The sequence below is a fragment of the Pelecanus crispus genome, chromosome 3 (assembly GCF_030463565.1).
Source record: "Pelecanus crispus isolate bPelCri1 chromosome 3, bPelCri1.pri, whole genome shotgun sequence".
In the NCBI taxonomy this organism is placed as follows: Eukaryota; Metazoa; Chordata; class Aves; order Pelecaniformes; family Pelecanidae; genus Pelecanus; species Pelecanus crispus.
Window position 1 is genome coordinate 45,644,578 of NC_134645.1, and position 19,753 is coordinate 45,664,330.

At 37.9% G+C, this 19,753-nt stretch overlaps 1 protein-coding gene across 1 annotated transcript in view; it reads left to right on the top strand.

The window, feature by feature from the left end:
* Nucleotides 1-299: 299 nt before the first annotated feature.
* BTBD9 (BTB domain containing 9) overlaps nucleotides 300-19,753 on the top strand; it is a 145,491-nt gene continuing 126,037 nt past the window's right edge. The window contains exons 1-6 of the mRNA XM_075707239.1: nucleotides 300-332; nucleotides 2,309-2,472; nucleotides 9,879-10,089; nucleotides 11,635-11,998; nucleotides 14,230-14,494; nucleotides 16,503-16,722. Coding sequence (XP_075563354.1) covers nucleotides 2,391-2,472; nucleotides 9,879-10,089; nucleotides 11,635-11,998; nucleotides 14,230-14,494; nucleotides 16,503-16,722 — 1,142 coding nt within the window. The 5' untranslated portion in view covers nucleotides 300-332; nucleotides 2,309-2,390. The remainder of the gene's footprint in view (nucleotides 333-2,308; nucleotides 2,473-9,878; nucleotides 10,090-11,634; nucleotides 11,999-14,229; nucleotides 14,495-16,502; nucleotides 16,723-19,753) is intronic.

Below are 19,753 nucleotides of genomic sequence, written 5' to 3' on the forward strand. Positions count from 1 at the left end.
GGCGGCCCCCCGAGCGGGGGCAGCGGGAGCCCGACCGCTGCGGACGCGCCCGCGGGCCGCACCAGCCCTGCCGCGGGCGCCGAGCCCCGGGCGCGCTTCCCCTGCTGCCGCTCTGCGGCCGGAAGAGGAAGCCAGGCGCCGCGCGAACGGAACTACGGCGGCCGAAGCCAGCCCAGGCCGCCACCGGGACCCGCTCCAGCGCCGTTCCCGCGGGTGCTCGCGTACGTCAGCACGCAGGAGGACGGCTGCTGTTGCTAGGTGACGTCAGCGCGCCGGTTAACGTAGCGACGGCGGCGGGGCAGGGGGTGGAGGCCTTGTCGTCGGCGGGGCCGGTGAGTCCCGGGGGAGGGTTGCGGTTGGCGCGGCGGCCGCGTCTCCCCCCGCGGCGGAGCGGGGTCGTGACAACCGGGCGGCGGCTGCCGAGGCCTCTCCCGCGGTGGGCTCCGGCCCTTCCGCCGGCCGATTTGCTGCCGCCGCTGGCTCCCAGCGGGCGCGGACCGGTCGTCCCGGGGGCGGGGGCGGGGGGTGCGGGGGTGCGGGCCGCCCGCCCGTGAGGCGGCCGGGCTGGTGGGGCGCTGAAGGGCTGTCACCTGAGGCGCCTTTTTGCGGAGGCGGGGAGGGGGGCGGCCGAGCGGGCGGGGGTCGCCTTCCCGGCGGCTTCTGGGGAGGCGGCGGCGGCCCTGGCCTCCCCGGGCGCGACCTTGGGCGGATCGCGGGCCCTCGGCCGCCCTCTCTGTCGTGGGCGTGAGGCGCCTGCTTCACCTGCCTTCTGTGCCGGCCCCCGCGCTTTGCAGGACCCGCTTGTGGCCTTGGTTGGTGTGTTGGTTTTTGTTTGTTTGTTTTTTAATCTTAGTTCAATATTTTGACGCTTAGATAGTCCGCACAGTATTTTCGCAGCTTCTTCTGGCGTCTTAGTACTTAACTACTCTTGCAAGTTATGCACCACTGTGATTCATTGAAGACGCTTTTGACTTGGAAGAAGCTGTCATATTATCAGACTTCAAATGAAAAGGAAAACCACAGCTTCGTGTTAACTTGTTAGCAATCTACCTGTAATCTTGCTTGCCCAGCAATGCACTTTGCTCGCGTTATTTTTAAAGCACAGCACGCAGACCCCTCCCAAAGCCCTGTGCTGGCATCACTTAATTTTTTTTCTCTGTTTTAAGATTTAATTGGAGCCTCCTCACAGTACAGGTGTATTTGGCATGTCTTCTGTAACAAATCTGTAAATCAGGTGCTTGAAGTATACTGTTTTGTTGGGGTCTGTTCACTCATATTTATCTTAAAAAAAAGAAAAATCACGAGAATTTTCATAAATGGCTTTGGAATACATTTTGATAATACAAGCCAATTTGATAACGTACATTACTTACAGGAAAAAATATTTACATATTACATGTTATTCTCCAAAACCAGGAGATCTTTGTCAAATACTTGCTTTCAATTTGCTGGATTAAGGTTTGGTTACTTTCCAGTTCATGAGACTACCTTAAAATACTTCGTTCTCCTTCCTTGCTCCCTTAAACATATACTTTAAAGAAGATTAGAGTGTCTCTTGTAAGAGAGAATTGGAGAGAAAGAGAACATGGATCAAGGTATCATCTCTTTAACAAATTAAATACAGTTTATTTTTCCTGCTGGCAGGTATGTTGGGAAGAATAACAATAATTTATACTTGTTGAGAGAGACTCATTATGTTGGTTATGTATTTAAACAAATAAAGCCTCTATATTTCTGTATTTCTTCACCCTACAGTTTTGTTTTGTTTTCCTGTTTGTAAAATTAAAGGCTTGCACAGGAGAAGGATCTGCAACTGCCTGAAGTATTGTTAAAAAAAAAAAAAGCAAACCAAACCACCAAAACCCAAACAAAACCCCCAAAAGCTTTAGCTAGGCAAGAACAGTTGGAGAACTTTGGATGTGTAGGGGATGTGTGCGATACAGTTTGTATAGACCTGGTTTAATTAGGACGTCCATGTGGGAAAACGGTGTTCTTGGGGACATTAATGCTATAGCAAGAATGCCAGGATGAAATTTTTGTGGCTTATAATGAACAAATGAATGGCAGTATGTTACCATCTTTTTGATGGTTAAAAAAATGAATGGTCAAAATTAAATGATGATGACTCAAAAAAAGAAATTCTAATGCTATATTCTAATGTTATTCGAAGTTTTCCCATAGAATGGAGGGATTTTTTAAAAATTCTTTTCCACAAAAATTTAAACTGAGAAATACACATCTCACTCACTTTTTGCCATAGGCTACATGCCCCTAGTTTCTGATGGTATATATTTCATGCATGTTTCAGGAAATGGTACAGTTGTTGTCCAGCTGGATGTTGCTGAATAGCGTTTCTATGAGCTTGTTCTTCAGTCCGTCTGTTGTTCAGAATGGCGAAGAACCCTAATTTTCAGGAAGTTGGTCATCTGCCTACGGGCTACATCCACTGTAGATCTTCAGACAGCTTTACTGGTGAGTGGACCAATGTATTTTCTTGAGATTTTAACTTAAGGGTTTAGTTGTATGCCATTTTAACTAGGTTGTATTGGGTGCATTAATAACTGGTTTATATGTGTGTTAATAAATAATCTGCACTTAGTATATTTTTCTTTGTACGTAGCTAAACTTACTCCTGCTCTTCTATCAGAGGAATATGTTTTTGAGCAGAATGTAAAACGTTAGCACTACGGCACTGTTGTGGTTTAACCCCGGCCAGCAACTAAGCACCACACAGCTGCTTGCTCACTCCCCGCTGGTGGGATGGAGGAGAGAATTGGAAGGGTAACAGTGAGAAAGCTTGTGGGTTGAGATAAAGACAGTTTAATAAGTAAAGCAAAAGTTGTGTATGCAAGCAAAGCAAAAAAAGGAATTCGGTCGCTACTTCCCATCGGCATCGGTGTTCAACCATCTCCAGGAAAGCAGGGCTCCATCATGCATAACGGTTACTTGGGAAGACAAACACCATCACTCTGAACATCCCCCCCTTCCTTCTTCCCCCAGCTTTATCTGCTGCACATTATGTCATATGGTATGGAATATCCCTTTGGTCAGTCGGGGTCAGCTGTCCCAGCTGTGTCCCCTCCCAGCTTCTTGTGCACCCCCAGCCTACTCGCTGGTGGGCTGGGGTGAGAAGCAGAAAAGGCCTTGACTCTGTGTAAGCACTGCTCAGCAGTAACGAAAACATCCCTGTATTATCGACACCGTTTTCAGCACAAATCCAAACCATAGACCCCATACTAGCTACTGTGAAGAAATCTAACTCTATCCCAGCCAAAACCAGCACAAGCACTTAAGTAATGGGAATGTGTTTGCAGATGAGCAGTGCATAACTTTCCATATGCTTTAAGTCAAAACATTTTTGGTACTAAATTGTTTAGAATGCTGTCATTGAATGGTGTGGTTATTTGCCATTAACTAGGGTTAACATCTGCTTTCCTTTTAATCCTTTCACAACAGCAGGGCTGGAGATGAGACTTAGAAGTTCTGTGAATTCCATTTACTTGTCTTTCATATTCTATGTCTAAAAATTCATACTGCATTGACTACATTATTATTATTGGATACTAAGTAGGACCAGTCGGTTCCTCAGGCATGCAGATATAGTTATTAATATGGTGTCAATAAAGTTTTGTGGTTTGTTTTTGATTAAAATTAGAATTTACATTTTTAAATTACTATGTTCATTATGGAGGTCTCATACAGACTGTTTAACTCCAGTAATACCATTGGTATAATTTGGTTTACTTGGCTTCTTTATTTTTCTGAATGTATCAGTGGGATTGTTCATATGTAACTCAATGTGATTTAAAGCTTTCCTGTATTTGAGATTTGTAGGGTTTGTGTTGTGTCATGGATAATTCTTTTTTCTTTCTTTCTTTCTGTAATATTGTGACTTACATATGAGAGAATTTTTGTGAAATACCATGAAGCTATGTTAATGAAATGCTTAATCAGGAAAGTGAAGGACACTTGAGAATTAGTGAATTGATGGTATTAAAAAATATAGGATGACCTTCTGCTTAAGGATTATCTTGAGTAAAATGTTTTTTTCCCAGTGCTTTTCTTAAGCTAGAGAGGCATTCATATAAGTGCACTATCTTTTTCCCTTAAAGCATTTCAAGGCCCTTTCAACACTTTCTCTCTGGTGCCTCAGATTGCAGATGGTAGCTTCACTCTTTTGGGTGCGATTATGGAAAACCTCAAGACTGCATGGAACAAAGACTTTCACATTATTAGAAATATTTCATGGGAGTAAAAGGGTGAAAAATATAGAAAATTAACATTAGAAAACAGGTATTTTATTCTTCAGGGTATTATTTGGCTTGTGCTTCAGTGCTGAATTGCGTTTTTTTCTGGTACTGCTGGATCAGAGTAAATTAATGATATTTGTAACTAAATACTAAATATTAATGCTTTTTTTTTTTTTTTGTTAAGCCTTGATTAAAATTAAAAACAATAAGAAAGCCCCCATACAATTGTATTTAAACATTATTACATGGGTAAATCCTTTTGACTGTTGTGAAACTAAAAGAAACCATGACCAGGAGTTTATACACAGCTCTAGTTTTGTGGATTTGTGTTGAACCATAGAACTGCTTCTTTTACTGTTAGTGCTTGTGAGTGCTTTATGTGAGTAAAGGTGATTCTTCACAAACTTAATTAACTTCAGTCTGAACAGTTGTGTTATTAGAACATGTATTTTTTCTCTTTCTGTTACACTTTTCACTCAGTCAACTTTGTTATTGTTATTTTGAAGTACAAAGGAGCTTCTGTAGTGAGGGTTCTGACAGAATCAAGGTATTTACTTGGGTTATGCTCTGTGTATGTTGAAATATTTACTAAAAATTCCTATTTCCTGAGATTTTAGCTTATTGTACCAGGACTTAAGAGAACAAAATATTTTTGTATAAAAAGAAAAGATGTGTATGAACATTAAAAAACCAAACGTACGATTTGAAACAATGGTATGCTTGTACAGTAGTGTTACTGTCACACCTACCATGTTCTGCGAGACTATGGTAATAGAAATTGTAATTAAGATAATATTTTGCTGGAATTTATTTAAAGCACAGCAAAATATTTTATGAAGTAATGAATTACAGAAAATTGAAATACTACTCAAATCCTTTCCAATAAATGAGAACCAATTCCTATTTCTAGAGAAAATAGCGGTGTAAAAGAATTATATTTAAGAAAATTCCCTTTGTGTATTTCTGACAAAATCTGTATTATCTTCATAGGTACAAACTAGATGATGAAGGAATTAAGTGTTTCAAGGGTATGAAATTATTTGCTCAGTCTTTATAATCTAGACTTATTTAATAAAATTTTAATTCTAGCAGTAGTCTGTTTACTTGCATTTGTTTCAGTAGGGTTATCAGTTATGTAAACATTTTCCACTTATTTTATATTAAAAAAAAATCCAAATTATTCATGAACAATTTCTTAAATTCCTTTTTCTGTGCGTGGTGTAAAAACAACTCTTCCATGTTTCATTGAAACAGCACTGCTTTTCAGAGGACTCTGTAGTGATAGCCCAAATGAGGGGGGGGGAAGTGACTTAGTACCACTCTTTATTGCAGCTCTGGTTTGAGAGTCTTTTAGTAAAGATGTCATTGGGGTTTTGCTGTTGTTGCTCCATTTTCTAGATCACTTTTTTGTATGCCATAACATGTTACAGATTACTTACTAAAAAGGAATATAGCAAGCTGAAAACTGTGGGCGTTTTGTTGTTGTTTTTCTAGCTGTGACACATGGTGTGTAATACTGCATATTGCCTTATGTGATAAATACTAGGCCATGTTTTTCACGTGCTCACCGTTGAAGATGTCACCAAGAAGCATGTCTTCTGGTGGGGTCTTGGACAGAAGTGATTTGTAGGCCTTCTGACTTAACAGATGCCTTTTGAGATTGTTGCCATTTTAATGGCGCCTCAAACTCACTGAGAGGACTGTTTTTCTTTGTTTGTTTCTATGGCATGAACAAAGCTGCAGCAGCTGACTCCTGGAGCAGTTAATTAGCTCTGAATACCTCCTGAAAATATGTTATGGTGCTGGCAAGAGGTTTGTAAATGCCTTGGCCTTTTATTCTGAAGTTTGTTAAATCTTCTTTGAACGCCAAGAAGAGTGAATGCCTGTATTGTCTGAAAGGTGTGACATTGTTTGATGACAGAAAATACCAGAGGGATCTTCAGGAAGGGTTTTGCTAAGCTCTCAGCAGCATCCATCTTTTTTTATCATAAATAATACTTTGAGTTGCAACTAGAAAAATACATGTTTAGCTATACAGGGAAGTTGTGAGCTCATAACAGCTTGCCACAACTAAAGCAGTATGCTACTTTTTACTTCCTCAAACAAGAAAACTGCAGATTACCTCAAGGGTTAACTGAATTCGTGCCATTAATTAATCCAGTCTGGGAATATCTGAAGTCAGGCGTCATTTGATTCTATATTTTGAAGGCGGGACTGCCCTCACTGGGCTGTTTTATATGGAAAATCCACAATACAGATGAAACTTGCATTGGAAATGCATAGTCGTAAACAAATGAGTGCTGCTTCAATATACTAGTGTTACCCACAGAAAACATGAAAGGCATGTACATAATTTTCATAAAGTTGCCAGTTTTCAACAGTTTGTATCATTCAAGCATTTGAAAGGCTCCTCAGCCAGAGGCTTGTAGCCATCGGCTGAGTCCTGTGTTCCCTGTGATCAGCATGTTCTTGTCTGAAACTGGCAATTTAGAATAGTACATTGTACCAGCAATTTGGAGAGCATTAAACACCCAAACAAATCTGTCTTGCAGCTTACACAGGGATTTCTAAATTTCTACTTACATTGCTTGCTGTAGTTCAGGGTCTTGATTTTTATAAGGACTGGCATCATTGGCTTATTAGCAAGCGTCCCCAGTTCAGACTTTGCCCTATTCTATACCCTGATTCTTGATTAGAGAGAGGTTTATGTACCCTTGAGAGGGAAGTGTGCTTTTGATTTTATTTATTTATTTAACCTGAAATGGAAACAATTTTCCCTTGAACTTTTCACTGTATTGGCATGTGACAACATCCACAGCTACTGGAAGCAAAGTTAGTGTGCAGCTGATAAGCATTCCCTTATCTTTATGACTTTTGTGGTCTCTCAGTTTTATTCAGACAGGACCTGTTATTATTTTTTAGAGATAAAAGTGGACGAAGGAAACAAAGTAGTAGAATGCAGGAAAAAATGGAATTAAAAATAGATTTTAAAACCAAAATGTGCCTTATACATTAAAACCAAAATGTGTACTTATACATGTATGAAGTACCATAAATGAACTTCCCTAATCAATCAAAATCAGAACTAGCTGAAATGTTGCTTGATAATGTGCATGTAACTCTCATGTAATTGGGTTGCCTGACTTATGGTGAAGGAACATCAACAACAGCAATTATAGACTTGTAAGATATAGAAGTCTTGAAGGAGTATCAAGGCTTGAGAGTTGCAGCTGAGCAACAAATACATCCTTTTGTTTGCTCCTTAGGTGCAATAAAACCTTTTGGTTTTATATTTTGAGTGCATTTCAATTTTACTATTGTCTTTAGCTCTCAAATAATTATGTTGTGATAAATATTGCTAGCATAAATAGATGCAACTGAAGCGATGTCAGTTAAGTTAATCTTGCTTGTTACAAAGTAAATGTTACTGGAAGTGTATATTGCATGAATCTGTTCAGTGCAGAGTTGTCTTAACTAATTGTAAATTAACCAGTGCAAATGGAAGAAACAGTCTGTTATTATGAAAAAAACATAAAAAATAATTTACTCTTGTGTCAGGATAGAAGAATGACTGTACATTATTCTGTGTTCCCATGGTTAGGCTGCCTGCAGTTTCTCGGCCAGTATTTTTGTTTCCATGCTGTAATGGCTACACGGGCACACAGCCTTCTAACTCAAGTAGCAGAGGAAAGCTGGGTTTTTGTTCCCATTTGTGCTGTAACCTGTATTATCAATTGAGTATGCTGTGTTTTTCTCAAATCTTATTTTCTGTTTCTGTCACTTTTACTAGTTTATTTTAAAGTGCTTTGGGACCGTGTTTCTACAGTATCTTGATTTTTGGGCTAAGCGTTTCCAGGTGTTACAGAGGTGCAAATAATACTTAACCCCATGTGCATGTGTTTTCTTTGTTGGGGTAGAAATGACTGGAAACGGATGTGTGTTTTCTCATAGTACTTTTAAAATACAGCTTAAAAATGCATTCATGTAATGAATATTTCACTTGAAAGATGAATGTGTTAGCTGCATGCAGGGTATGGCTTCATCATTTTCCTGCTTCTTGTGGTATACCATCCGTCTTCAGCACTAAGTATGTGCCCATTTTGCAAAGTGGCTAGTCATTGGCACACAGAAGGTGTCTCTGAAAATATGGATGGTTATTATCTGAAACAGCCAACTTCTTTTAAGTAAAAAGTAAACTGAAGTGTAACAATAGAAGCTGATTTAAGACCTTAATTCTCCTGTGGGTGCCCTTGCCACTGAGGCTACAGAAAGCCTCTGTTGCTGAAATAAACCAAAACCAACAAAACTAAAACCTCTGTGAATTAAGAAGTAACAAAATAATTCCATAGAAGATAGGACTAATGCATTAATCTGTACTGTACATTAGTGGACAGTCTCCTACTTTTATGACTGAGAGGTATTGATACTGAAAATTACAGCTTACGAAAACTCTCTAAGACTCATTTTGGAGCTTTAGAAAGCAGGCATTCTTTATTTATGGCGCTGGATGCAGGGGTGATACTTCCACCTAACGTGCATGCTGCACAACCAAAACCATACAATTTATGTAGGACAGAAATATATATATTTATCATATTTCTTGGAAAAGGTGGTCTTAGGATAATGAATCCCCAGAACCTATTTACGTATTCTCTCCCTAGGTGCGCGTGCTTGGTGATTTGGGGGTCCCTAGTGGTCTTCGTAGAGGGGTCTTTCAGTGTCGTTTCCATGAACTCTGGATCCTTTTCCCATATATAGTCATGAGTTGGCTCACTGAGCAGCTTATCACAGCTTTGCTACTGTGTGTGCTAGTCCTAACTAGTTTCTCTGCACTTACCTTGGGTGATGATGCTCCTAGTTGTTCTGACCTTGGTGTCTGCCGGTTTGAGGCTGTGATTTAAAGAGCTTGTTCGAGGTTTGTTAATGTTAAAGTACAAAGATACCGTTTCAAAGAATCTCTAAGCAAGTCCACAGTTTCTCCCCGCTGAGAGTTAAAGTCACAGGCCGAACTTTTGATGCAAAAGTACAGATCTTACATTCTGTATCAGTATTAGGGGGTTTATTTTCTTACATGTGTGAGGGAACAAGAAGGCATCAAGAAAACTGAGTGGAAAGGGTGAGAAAATTGAATTGTACATTGTAAAGCTTTGGTCTTTGACAGACTTTGTCTGTTATATGTTAGAAGTTATCCCAGCTGTTTATTTTCTCCCAGTTCTGGAGAGTTGATTGGAAATGTGCAAGAACACTGATGTTTTTACTCATCACTGATTTTAGTAGAGACTTGGGAGTTAAGACTATGCTTAATTGGTCAAATTACTTATTTCTTTATAGTTTATATGCATTTTAATGCAGATAAAATTGCTTTCTAGTGGTAATTTTCTTTAAAATTGTTTAATTTTTAATTCCTTTTCTTGGAAGCATTTTTATTTTAAGTAAATGGATTGACAGAACAGTAAGGCTAGAATGTTGATGCAAGCTGCATCGAGTTCTGTTGTAAATGAACTTTAATAGAATATTCTAATATATGATAACTTACACTAGTCACTTTTTTTGTAATTGCAGCTTGATCTTTGCCATTTCTAATATTTGTGCCCTTTATAATACTGGTTGTTTTCTTTTTCCCTTTAGGCTACCAGTATCACCATCCCTCCAAGATGAGTAACAGCCATCCGCTTCGTCCTTACACAGCTGTGGGTGAGATTGACCACGTTCACATTCTGTCAGAGCATATCGGTGCTCTAATGAATGGGGAAGAATATAGTGACGTTACCTTTATTGTAGAAAAGAAACGTTTTCCAGCACACAGAGTGATCCTGGCTGCTAGGTGCCATTATTTCAGGTGAAGTATAGCTTTTTGTCAGGCTTGCAGGAAATTTTCATGCAGATAAGATAAACATTGTTTCTCTATGAACTTTTCAGGGTGTAATCATCTGTCCGTTGAGTGTGACCTTTTCTGTGTGAATGTTTCCCAGCACATCAAATCATTGTGTCCAAATATAAAAAGATAAATACCATGTCATGATGTTATTCTTTTGACCTTCATTAAATTGGATTTTGAAGGTAGTTTCACAAATTCAAGAGAAAGATAACTTCAGAACAGAAAGTTCTGCTGTAAAATTGTTTTGATTTCTCAGAGTATAGATGGTGTGCTTCTATGGGATATACTTAATTAGGAAGTTTAATTTTGATGCGTTGGAATTGAGTATTTAAAGAGGTCTGACTGATAGAGGTCAGAATATATATTTTAGAACTAGGAATAATACTAATCCAGCTCTTTTAAGAGCTGGGCATTTTTCACTCTAAATGTAATTAATAGAACTTCCTGATAATCTTCTTCCAGTTAATTTTGTCAGAGGGATAAGCTAATAACTAAACTAACGTGAATGCAAATTGTATTCAAACTGTCTATCATATTTTAAAATAGTTGTGAGTACTTTGATTTTTCTCAAGATTCAGGATTTCATCGGAGTTGCCATGTGCTGGGTTTAGAGTAAGGAATGGAGGATCAAGAATCCCACGGTTTGCTAATCTGCTACTTGCTATTATAGTGGCCAACTATGTGTTTCACTTGCTTTCTGAAAATTTTTCAGGTTTTTTCTTTCTCACTGATAGAATCATAGAATCGTTTAGGTTGGAAAAGACCTTTAAGATCATCCAGTCCAACCATTAACCTAACATTACGAAGTCCACACTAAACCAATTAAGGGTAGACTAGACTAAACCATGTCCCAAAGTGCCACGTCTACCCGTTTTTTGAACACTTCCAGGGATGGTGACTCCACCACCTCTCTGGGCAGCCTGTTCCAATGCTTGACTACCCTTTCCGTGAAGAATTTTTTCCTAATATCCAATCTAAACTTCCCCTGGTGCAGCTTGAGCCCATCCTATCGCTATCTCATCCTATCGCTAGCTACGTGGGAGAAGAGACCCAACACTCACCTCACTACAACCTCCTTTCAGGTAGTTGTAGAGAGCGATAAGGTCTCCCCTCAGCCTCCTTTTCTCCAGACTAAACAACCCCAGTTCCCTCAGCCGCTCCTCATAAGACCTGTGCTCCAGACCCTTCACCAGCACTATATTAAAAAAAAAAAAAAGTACAAGAATCATATCTCAATTTCTGCTTCACAAGCTACTGTTCAAAGTACAGATGGAACAATTGTGCAGGATAAAAACATGATGCATTAGAATATTATTCTTGTGCAGCTGCTTTCTGAGCAGAGCTGTACTTTAAATGCAAAGTACAAGGATTTTTCTTTTGTAGACTCTTAAACCATACCCCATTTGTCTTCCCCTTGCTGTAAATAGTCATTTATTCCTTTCTCTTTCTACTTTTTGCCTGATTTTTATCAGGATATAAATTTCTCAAATTTTATCTTCCTTACAGAGCATTATTATATGGTGGAATGAGAGAATCTCAGCCTGAAGCAGAAATTCCTCTTCAGGACACCACTGCAGAAGCATTTACCATGCTGTTGAGATATATTTACACTGGTCGTGCTACGCTACGAGATGAGAAAGAGGAGGTTCTCCTGGACTTCCTAAGCCTAGCGCATAAATACGGGTTCCCTGAATTGGAGGATTCCACGTCTGAGTATCTTTGCACAATACTTAATATTCAGAATGTCTGTATGACATTTGATGTTGCCAGTCTTTATTCCCTTCCCAAATTAACTTGTATGTGCTGTATGTTCATGGATAGAAATGCCCAAGAGGTGCTCTCCAGCGAAGGCTTCCTATCGCTTTCTAAGGTATATCTTTTGTTTGCACTTTTTTCTCCAGGAATGTTAATTTTAATATGTATACAACTTCATGATAAAGTTGGGGGCACAAAATACAATTTCATACGTTAGCTAACAGATATCATTTTATACTAGTGAAACTGTAACAGTTGGAAACATTCAAGCCAAGGTGAACTGAAAATTCTGGTCATCTGTTCTGAATTTTTTAAGTATTTAGTTTTGACTAGTCAGTATAGCTAAACATAGTAAGTCTCATGGAGTATTCTAAAAGGTGGGAGCAGGCAATCTAATATTAATTTGTCTTTTTTCATCTGTTCTTGAAATAATATAATTTGGGTTCTGAACACTGCCCAGGGGATATAAAGTAAAGATCTGAAGATAGCAGAAGATACTAATTCTATTAATTTCTTGATATAAGCTCTCTCAGTGGTTGGTGATTTTCTGCTGTGTAAGCTAAAGCATTCTGGAGGTTGCTGTGACTTATATTGCTGATTGTCATCATGTTCTGAAATTGCATAATATGGTGGTGTTGTAGGGTGCTTTGGGTTTTTTGTGTGTTGGTTTTATTGTTGTTGTTAGATGCCTGAATATTTGTGCCCAAGTCAGGCTGTTCTATGCCATTGAAATTTTCCACTTGCTCCGGAGTGGTCTTTGAGCTGGACATAATAGTGATAGAGTGTTTTCAAGTGGTGTTCATGTGAAGCAGCAGAGCATCTTGAATGAATGACAGTTTAATTTTTTTAGAGTGTTTTTAGTGGAAAAGCTGTGATAGGTCTATTCCTTGAAGAAGTACAAAACACTCTGCTCCGCTCACAAACTTACTAGTTGTATAGGGGAAAAAAACCATTGTGGGTTTTGTTTTTTTTTTTTTTTTTCCCCCTTCTCTACTGTACTCTGTCATGCACAGTTTGTTAAATCTGAGCTCTGAGAGCATATTATCCATAAAGAAATTAGCAGGCATCATTGTCCTGGTTTCGGCTGGGATAGAGTTAGTTTTCTTCCTAGTAGCAGGCATAGTGCTGTGTTTTGGATTTAGGATGAGAAGAATGTTGATAACACACTGATGTTTTAGTTGTTGCTAAGTACTGCTTATGCTAGTCAAGGACTTTTCAGCTTCCCATGCTCTGCCAGGTGCACAAGAAGCTGGGAGGGGGCACAGCCAGAATGGTTGATCCAAACTGACCAAAGGGCTATTCCATACCATATGATGTCATGCTCAGTATATAAACTGGGGGGGGTTGGCCAGGGAGGAGCGATCGCTGCTCGGGAACTGTCTGGGTATCGGTCGGTGGGTGGTGAGCAATTGCATTGTGCATCACTTGCTTTGTATATTATTATTATTATATTGTTACTATTATCATTACTATTTTACTTTATTTCAATTATTAAACTGTTCTTATCTCAACCCAGGAGTGTTTCTCACTCTCACTCCTCTGATTCTCTCCCAAATCCCATCGGGGTAGGGGGAGTGAGTGAGCGGCTGCGTGGTGCTGAGTTGCTGGCTGGGGCTAAACCACGACAGTCATTCATGAGGAAGTGCATACTTTATGACAACTTTGGCATAGCTAGTCCTGGTATATATGAGAGATTTGTCCTTTTCTTACGCAAACTCCTAATTATTCTGCTAGCTAATGAAAATCAAAAAGCTGTTCAATTCTTTTGTTCTCATTTTGGAGTCAGTGGGTTTTCCACGTGAATAAGAGCCACTGAAGTTTTTACCTGGTGATTCTAAGCTGGCATCAAAAAAGAGAGAGAAAGGCCGGGAAAAAACAACCCAGATAGTTAGAAATGTTTCAAGATGATTCCAAGCCACACTTTATTCTTCGCATCAGTGTTCTTATACCAGCCTAAGTTTAAAGGAATGCTTTGAACTATACTACCAAATCCCCAAATCGCTTTTTATATTCCAAAGTAAATTTGAAGTAGTAACTGGAATTAAATTGGTTTGAATAGTTCTCCACATTTCAATTCTGACATATTTCTCCTAGTGGGTTTGTAATACTACCTATTATTTACCTGGTGTATTCTATAATTATTACATTGAGTAACTAAAACAAGGTACAGTTTCTGGTATTCACTCCTTTGGAGATTATTTTTAGTAACTTGTAATTATTTTTAATAATAAGTTAAAATACCCATTAATTCTTGCCTGAATTTAATTTCCTTTTTTTTTTCCCCCTTTTTGAAGAAAAAAATCTTACTTCTTTTTTGGTTTTGTTTTTTTTGTTTTCCTTTTCCAGGCTGCTCTTTTAAGTATTGTACTGAGGGACTCATTTGCAGCTCCTGAGAAGGACATTTTCCAAGCTTTGATGAATTGGTGTAAACATAACCCCAAAGAAAACCATGCTGAAATCATGCAAGCAGTACGTTTGCCACTAATGAGTCTAACAGAACTACTAAATGTTGTAAGACCTTCTGGATTGTTGTCACCTGATGCCATCCTAGATGCCATCAAGATTCGTTCCGAGAGTAGGGACATGGACCTCAACTACAGGGGCATGTTAAGTAAGCATCAGGTTTTCTGTTTGTTTGTTTGTTTTCTCATTTAGTGACTGTAGTTGTCTGGAGGATATGGTTAATTTGTGCTTTGAGTTTTTATCTATTATTATTTGTATTAAAAGGTTTACATAATGAAATATCTTGTTATGTACTGTGCTTGCCATTGCTATTCCTCAAATAAGATTAGTCAACGCATTTGTTTGCTATATATCTCACACACTGCTCAAACATGAATGTTGTAATAAGAGTGTATTTTCCTAGAGTGCTATTTTAATAGAAAAACTTTTGCAAAAATGTTAAAAATAAAAATGCATTGGCTGTGGGATATATGATATTTAAATGGTTCTGTGTTGATGGTGACTTGTTTTCTACTTTGTGAAGATTTTCGTCTTTTCTCCGCTACTTTTGATTTTTCTCTTACTCTTTACATGCTTGCCCAAATAGTATAAACAAGTCTTCCAAAATTGTATTAATGGAGGCCTAAGCATGAGAGGCCTTTTGTTTGACTTTTGTCTGTGCTCTTTGTTAATTCAACAAGAATATCTAACACTGAGCTTTAGAAAGATAGTTTGCTATCTAATGTGTGACTTGTAGAGAGTATTTGCCCTGCAGCAAAGAATAAAGTTGTGTTCTTTGAGAGCCTGCACTGTAGTCTGTCATGCATGAAAATAAATGCTTTCTCAGAACTGCATCTCCCCTTTGTTCTCTCTTAGAAGTTATAGTTATTAAAATTTAAACATATGAGTTTAATATTAGGATATTGTAAAAGTTTTATCATGTAAGACATTGTTGACAGTGCAGTAGATAAATTTGAAGTTAAATGGTGTTTTCTGACTACTTTTTCTGCATATTTATGTCTCAATAATATGCTCCTAATCTCAAAACTTCTAGCTTTGTGAAAATCGCAGCTTTTTAGAGAATTCAATTTCTGTGTTATTTTAATACTAGTTCAGGCTTTTGGGATTTGTTCTGTTTGTGGAAACATTGATGACCACTTGCAGTGTCAGAGTTGTGCATTTGATGTTTTTATGTAGTAGTACTACAATACGGTTAAAATTTTACCACTTCAAATTCTGCTCTTTAAATGTTAAACCTAACATCCTGTTAAAATTCATACTTCTCTTGCCAACCTGCCTGAAGAGTTCAGGGGCAGCTTTTCATCGTTTGGCTTTCAGATAATTTTTTGTAGGGTATCTCCTCAAACAAGACTGTTAAAAATGTCTTTTTAACAGGGTGGTTCATCAATGCACTGTTTTGTAGTTGGAGTTAGGGATCATTATCCCCAGTCACCTTGATGGAAGATCTGTTTCTAGGATGTAACAGGTTTATTACTGTGAAATGGCTTAAAAAACTTGCTTTACCATGTTAGTTCAAAGACCAAGTAGCCAAAAGTTTCCTATTTCACTCAGGTTCGTTTAGCTTTGGAGAGTACTGGAAGCTTGTGTAGCTATCAAAATAGCTTGTATAGCTATAACGCTGTATATAGCACTGCAAATTCATGATGCATCCACATCTTGAACATTTTATGTGCTTTTTAATTTCCTTCCACTTCAAACAAAAAAAAACCCAAAACAGTTGAAATTAGAACAAAAAAAAAAAAAAGGGAAAGAAAAGGCAAAAAAATTAAGAGGTATGTAGAGACATTGATCACAAGGAGAGACTAAAGAGACCAAAACTTTACAACCAGGAGGAAAGTGATGATTGAATGAGGAAGGAGCAACAGAATTCTGTAAAATCATGAAGGGGACTGAGAATATAGATACGACATACTAGTAAATTATCACTATTTCTTATTACCATAAAAGACCTAGGGGGCATCAAATGAAACGGAAGAAACAAAATTTCAAAAATGCCTCTCTTTCTGTGCTTTTGTTTTTCCTTGAACATATGTTTGTGGCCAAGAAAGGATCCTGGCAATAAGTCTTTGTTCTGACCTAATACAGCTGATGTTCAGAACATCTAATTTGCAGTATGAGAGTGTAAAAAATAAGCAATTATTTCTTTTTCTTCTTAGTACCAGGGGAAAATATTGCAACAATGAAGTATGGAGCGCAGGTTGTAAAAGGGGAGCTGAAGTCTGCTTTATTAGATGGGGATACTCAGAACTATGACTTGGATCATGGCTTCTCTCGACACCCGATCGATGATGACTGCCGTTCTGGAATTGAAATTAAACTAGGCCAACCATCAATAATCAACCACATACGAATACTCCTGTGGGACAGAGATAGTCGGTAAGTGCCAAGTTGACATAAAAAGGGAACATAATGCATTTTGTACTGGTGGTAATATATCAATGCGAAATATTCATTAAATATTTTATAGTGTATAAATACAGTGTTGGAGATGACAATGGCAAGTTTTATTTGAAAAAAACCTGTTTTTTTTAAATGCAGTTTTGGTTGCTTACACACCAGACCATATTTTGTTAAACTACCTTATAATATTTCGATGTATTTTTTTGTCTTCACTAAAGAGTTTATATTACTAATGAAAGTTTACATAATTTAAATTTTGTTTTCTATTTGCCACTTAGTTTTCAAGTGCTTCTATTTCAGTTCGAAAAACAATTTTCTAGTTCTTTTGTAGAAACAATATTTTTCACATATTTACATTCCAAACATTGAAGGAACGTTTGTTCAGATTTTTTCAATATATCAAAATTGTTAAGAAATAACACTCTTTGACAATAATTCAGAAATAGTAAAACTTATTTAGAATGTGAATTACTGACTAACTACAGTAGTTATTAGAAGCCACTCCATGGTGAGACTGGTGAAGTATGAACTATCATGGATGCCTTAGCCAATTCATGCTCTGTTACTTTAGATTGTTATGGAATGCATGAAAGATCAAATTATGCATATTTGAACAACTGTGTGGCTGCTTAAGTAGGAAAATTGTGAGTTTCTTTTTATCTGACACACTGAATATATTAATTTTATAACTTGCCATGAAAAAGATTTTACGATTTAGTAGACAGCTCATGCAGGTATGCATAAGTATTTTTCTATCAAAAACAATAAAATAAGCTACTTACACTTTTAACACATTATTACCTTTCTGATAAAAGATTAATTTCATATTACTTCCAAACTAACAGTTTAGAATTGCAAAACAGTTGCATTTTGTTTTCTTAACCAAGCCATGTTATTTTTGAACAGGGTGTACTAATATTTTGTTGATTTTTATTTTTGGTAAATGAAATTATTTTAAAAATATGAATTACAGTTACTAATAATTCACAACAACCTGCATTAATTTTTAGCTGTTTAATTGTTTCAAGTAAGTTCTCTGATTCAGTTCAACTGAAACTTACGCTTTTCCTCTATTCCTCTTGGACGGATTGAAAAGTAAAACTTTGAAGGTACAAGGAACTACTTCATACAGTATTATACTACTTGTCTCAGAAGATCAACCAAATTTATAAACCAATTATTAACCAATTTTATAAAATTTGAAAAACTATTAAAGACATACCAATAATAAGGAGTTCTCTAGCAATTTTTAGAGAGCTTGTAACTGGTAAAATGCCCTTCATCTGCAAGGCATAAATCGGCAGCTGCTGAAACTCAGAAAAACCCTTCTCCTTGGGACAACTTATTCCAAAATTACCTGTTGCTTGGTGTCCTATACCCTTCCTCTGAAATTTGCAGAACTAACCATTTTTGGTGGCAGAATATGAGACAAGATGGACCTCTACTCTAGAGATTTTTGTCTCCATAAAATACTGAGGGCACAGTGGTTTAGGATCTAGTTTCTGTGTCATCCTGCCTTTTTTGTTTTTCTGTGGAAAGTTTGCTATTGGACTTTCTTTTGCTTCTTATCAGGTATAGGACCTAAATTGTCAGTTTTTTTCCCCGTGGTAGCTCAACTGTCCAAGATAAATGGAAAAGGAAGCATTTGGAGTACTTTGTCCAGTTGTGGACTCCTCAGTATGTAAAATAGTGACGTACTGGGTTGAGTTCAGCAGGGCACCGAGATAGTGAGGGCTTGAGCACACGGTGTACGAGAAGATGCTGAGAGAACTTGCTGTTTTAAGAGGAGAGGGCTTAGAAGGGGCACCTTACTGCTTTCTTTGCCTATTTAATGGAAGAATATAGAGAATACATGGCCAGACTCCTCTTACAGCTGTGTGCTGAGAGGACAAAGAGCAGTGGACACAAGCAACAAATAAATTCCTATTAAATATTAGGAAAAGAATTCATAATGGGGTAGTTGAACTTGGGAAGAGTTTGCCCAGAGACGTTATGGATATCAGTCCTTGGAGGTATGTAGAACTTTACCGGCCAGGACCTTAAGGAAATTGCTCTAAGATTGTCCTCACTTTTTCTAGAGATCCTTTCCAACCTATACACTCTTTTAGTCTAAGAATTGCCAGCCACTTATCTGCATCTTTCTCATGGGATACATGAATAATGTCTCCAAAATAGATGTTTTAGCAACTGTACAAGTGCAAGGTGGCTTCTTGTTGAACATCTTTTTAGACTAGTCATTCATTTTAACTGTCTCTGTGAAGCTCTGGTCTATTGGATATCTTTGTATAGATAATGTACATTCTTAACAGAACCAAATACAAACTACCAGGTGTGTTTTGCACCTCTAGTTTAGAGGTGTTATTAACAGATGAATCTCAGATATAAAAGTGCTAAAGAGACTAGCTGTCCAAATTACCTCTGTAAAAAAAGGTGCTATCCTTAAGAAAAATAAAAGGCTTAGTGGTGTGTATGATAATGGAACTGTACTTCTGAGATAATTTTTCTTTGCTTGGTACTTTCAGAAACCAAAAAAAATAGCATGTTGTATATTGGTTACACATTTACGTTAGTCTAGTGATGGTGATGTGAGAATCCCTAAATTCTCACCACACAGGGGACAGTCAGTCAGTAACTTCTTGATCCAAACTGCTCAAACTCTAAAATGCTGGAGCCGTGTATTTATATGGGTTGTGAATGTTATACATCTGCTTGGTGTGAATGTGAAAGCTGATTGTGCAATTGACATATTAAAGACTCTGCATTACCTTTCTAAGCGCGTAAATTGGTTTTAACAGCGTTAACTAACATTTTAAGAATTTTTAAACAATATCACTTTAGACATCTACCCCTCTAAGTCCTTGGCAAAAAATTGGAAACATTAACAAAGGCATTAAAGTTTAACAGAAAATGTCTATGTACAACTTTGGAAGAGCAACTCTACTCTTAGAAACCAGTGTGAAAAGAGGATAAGTGCTAACATGGTGCTGTTGAAATGCCTGTGATTGTT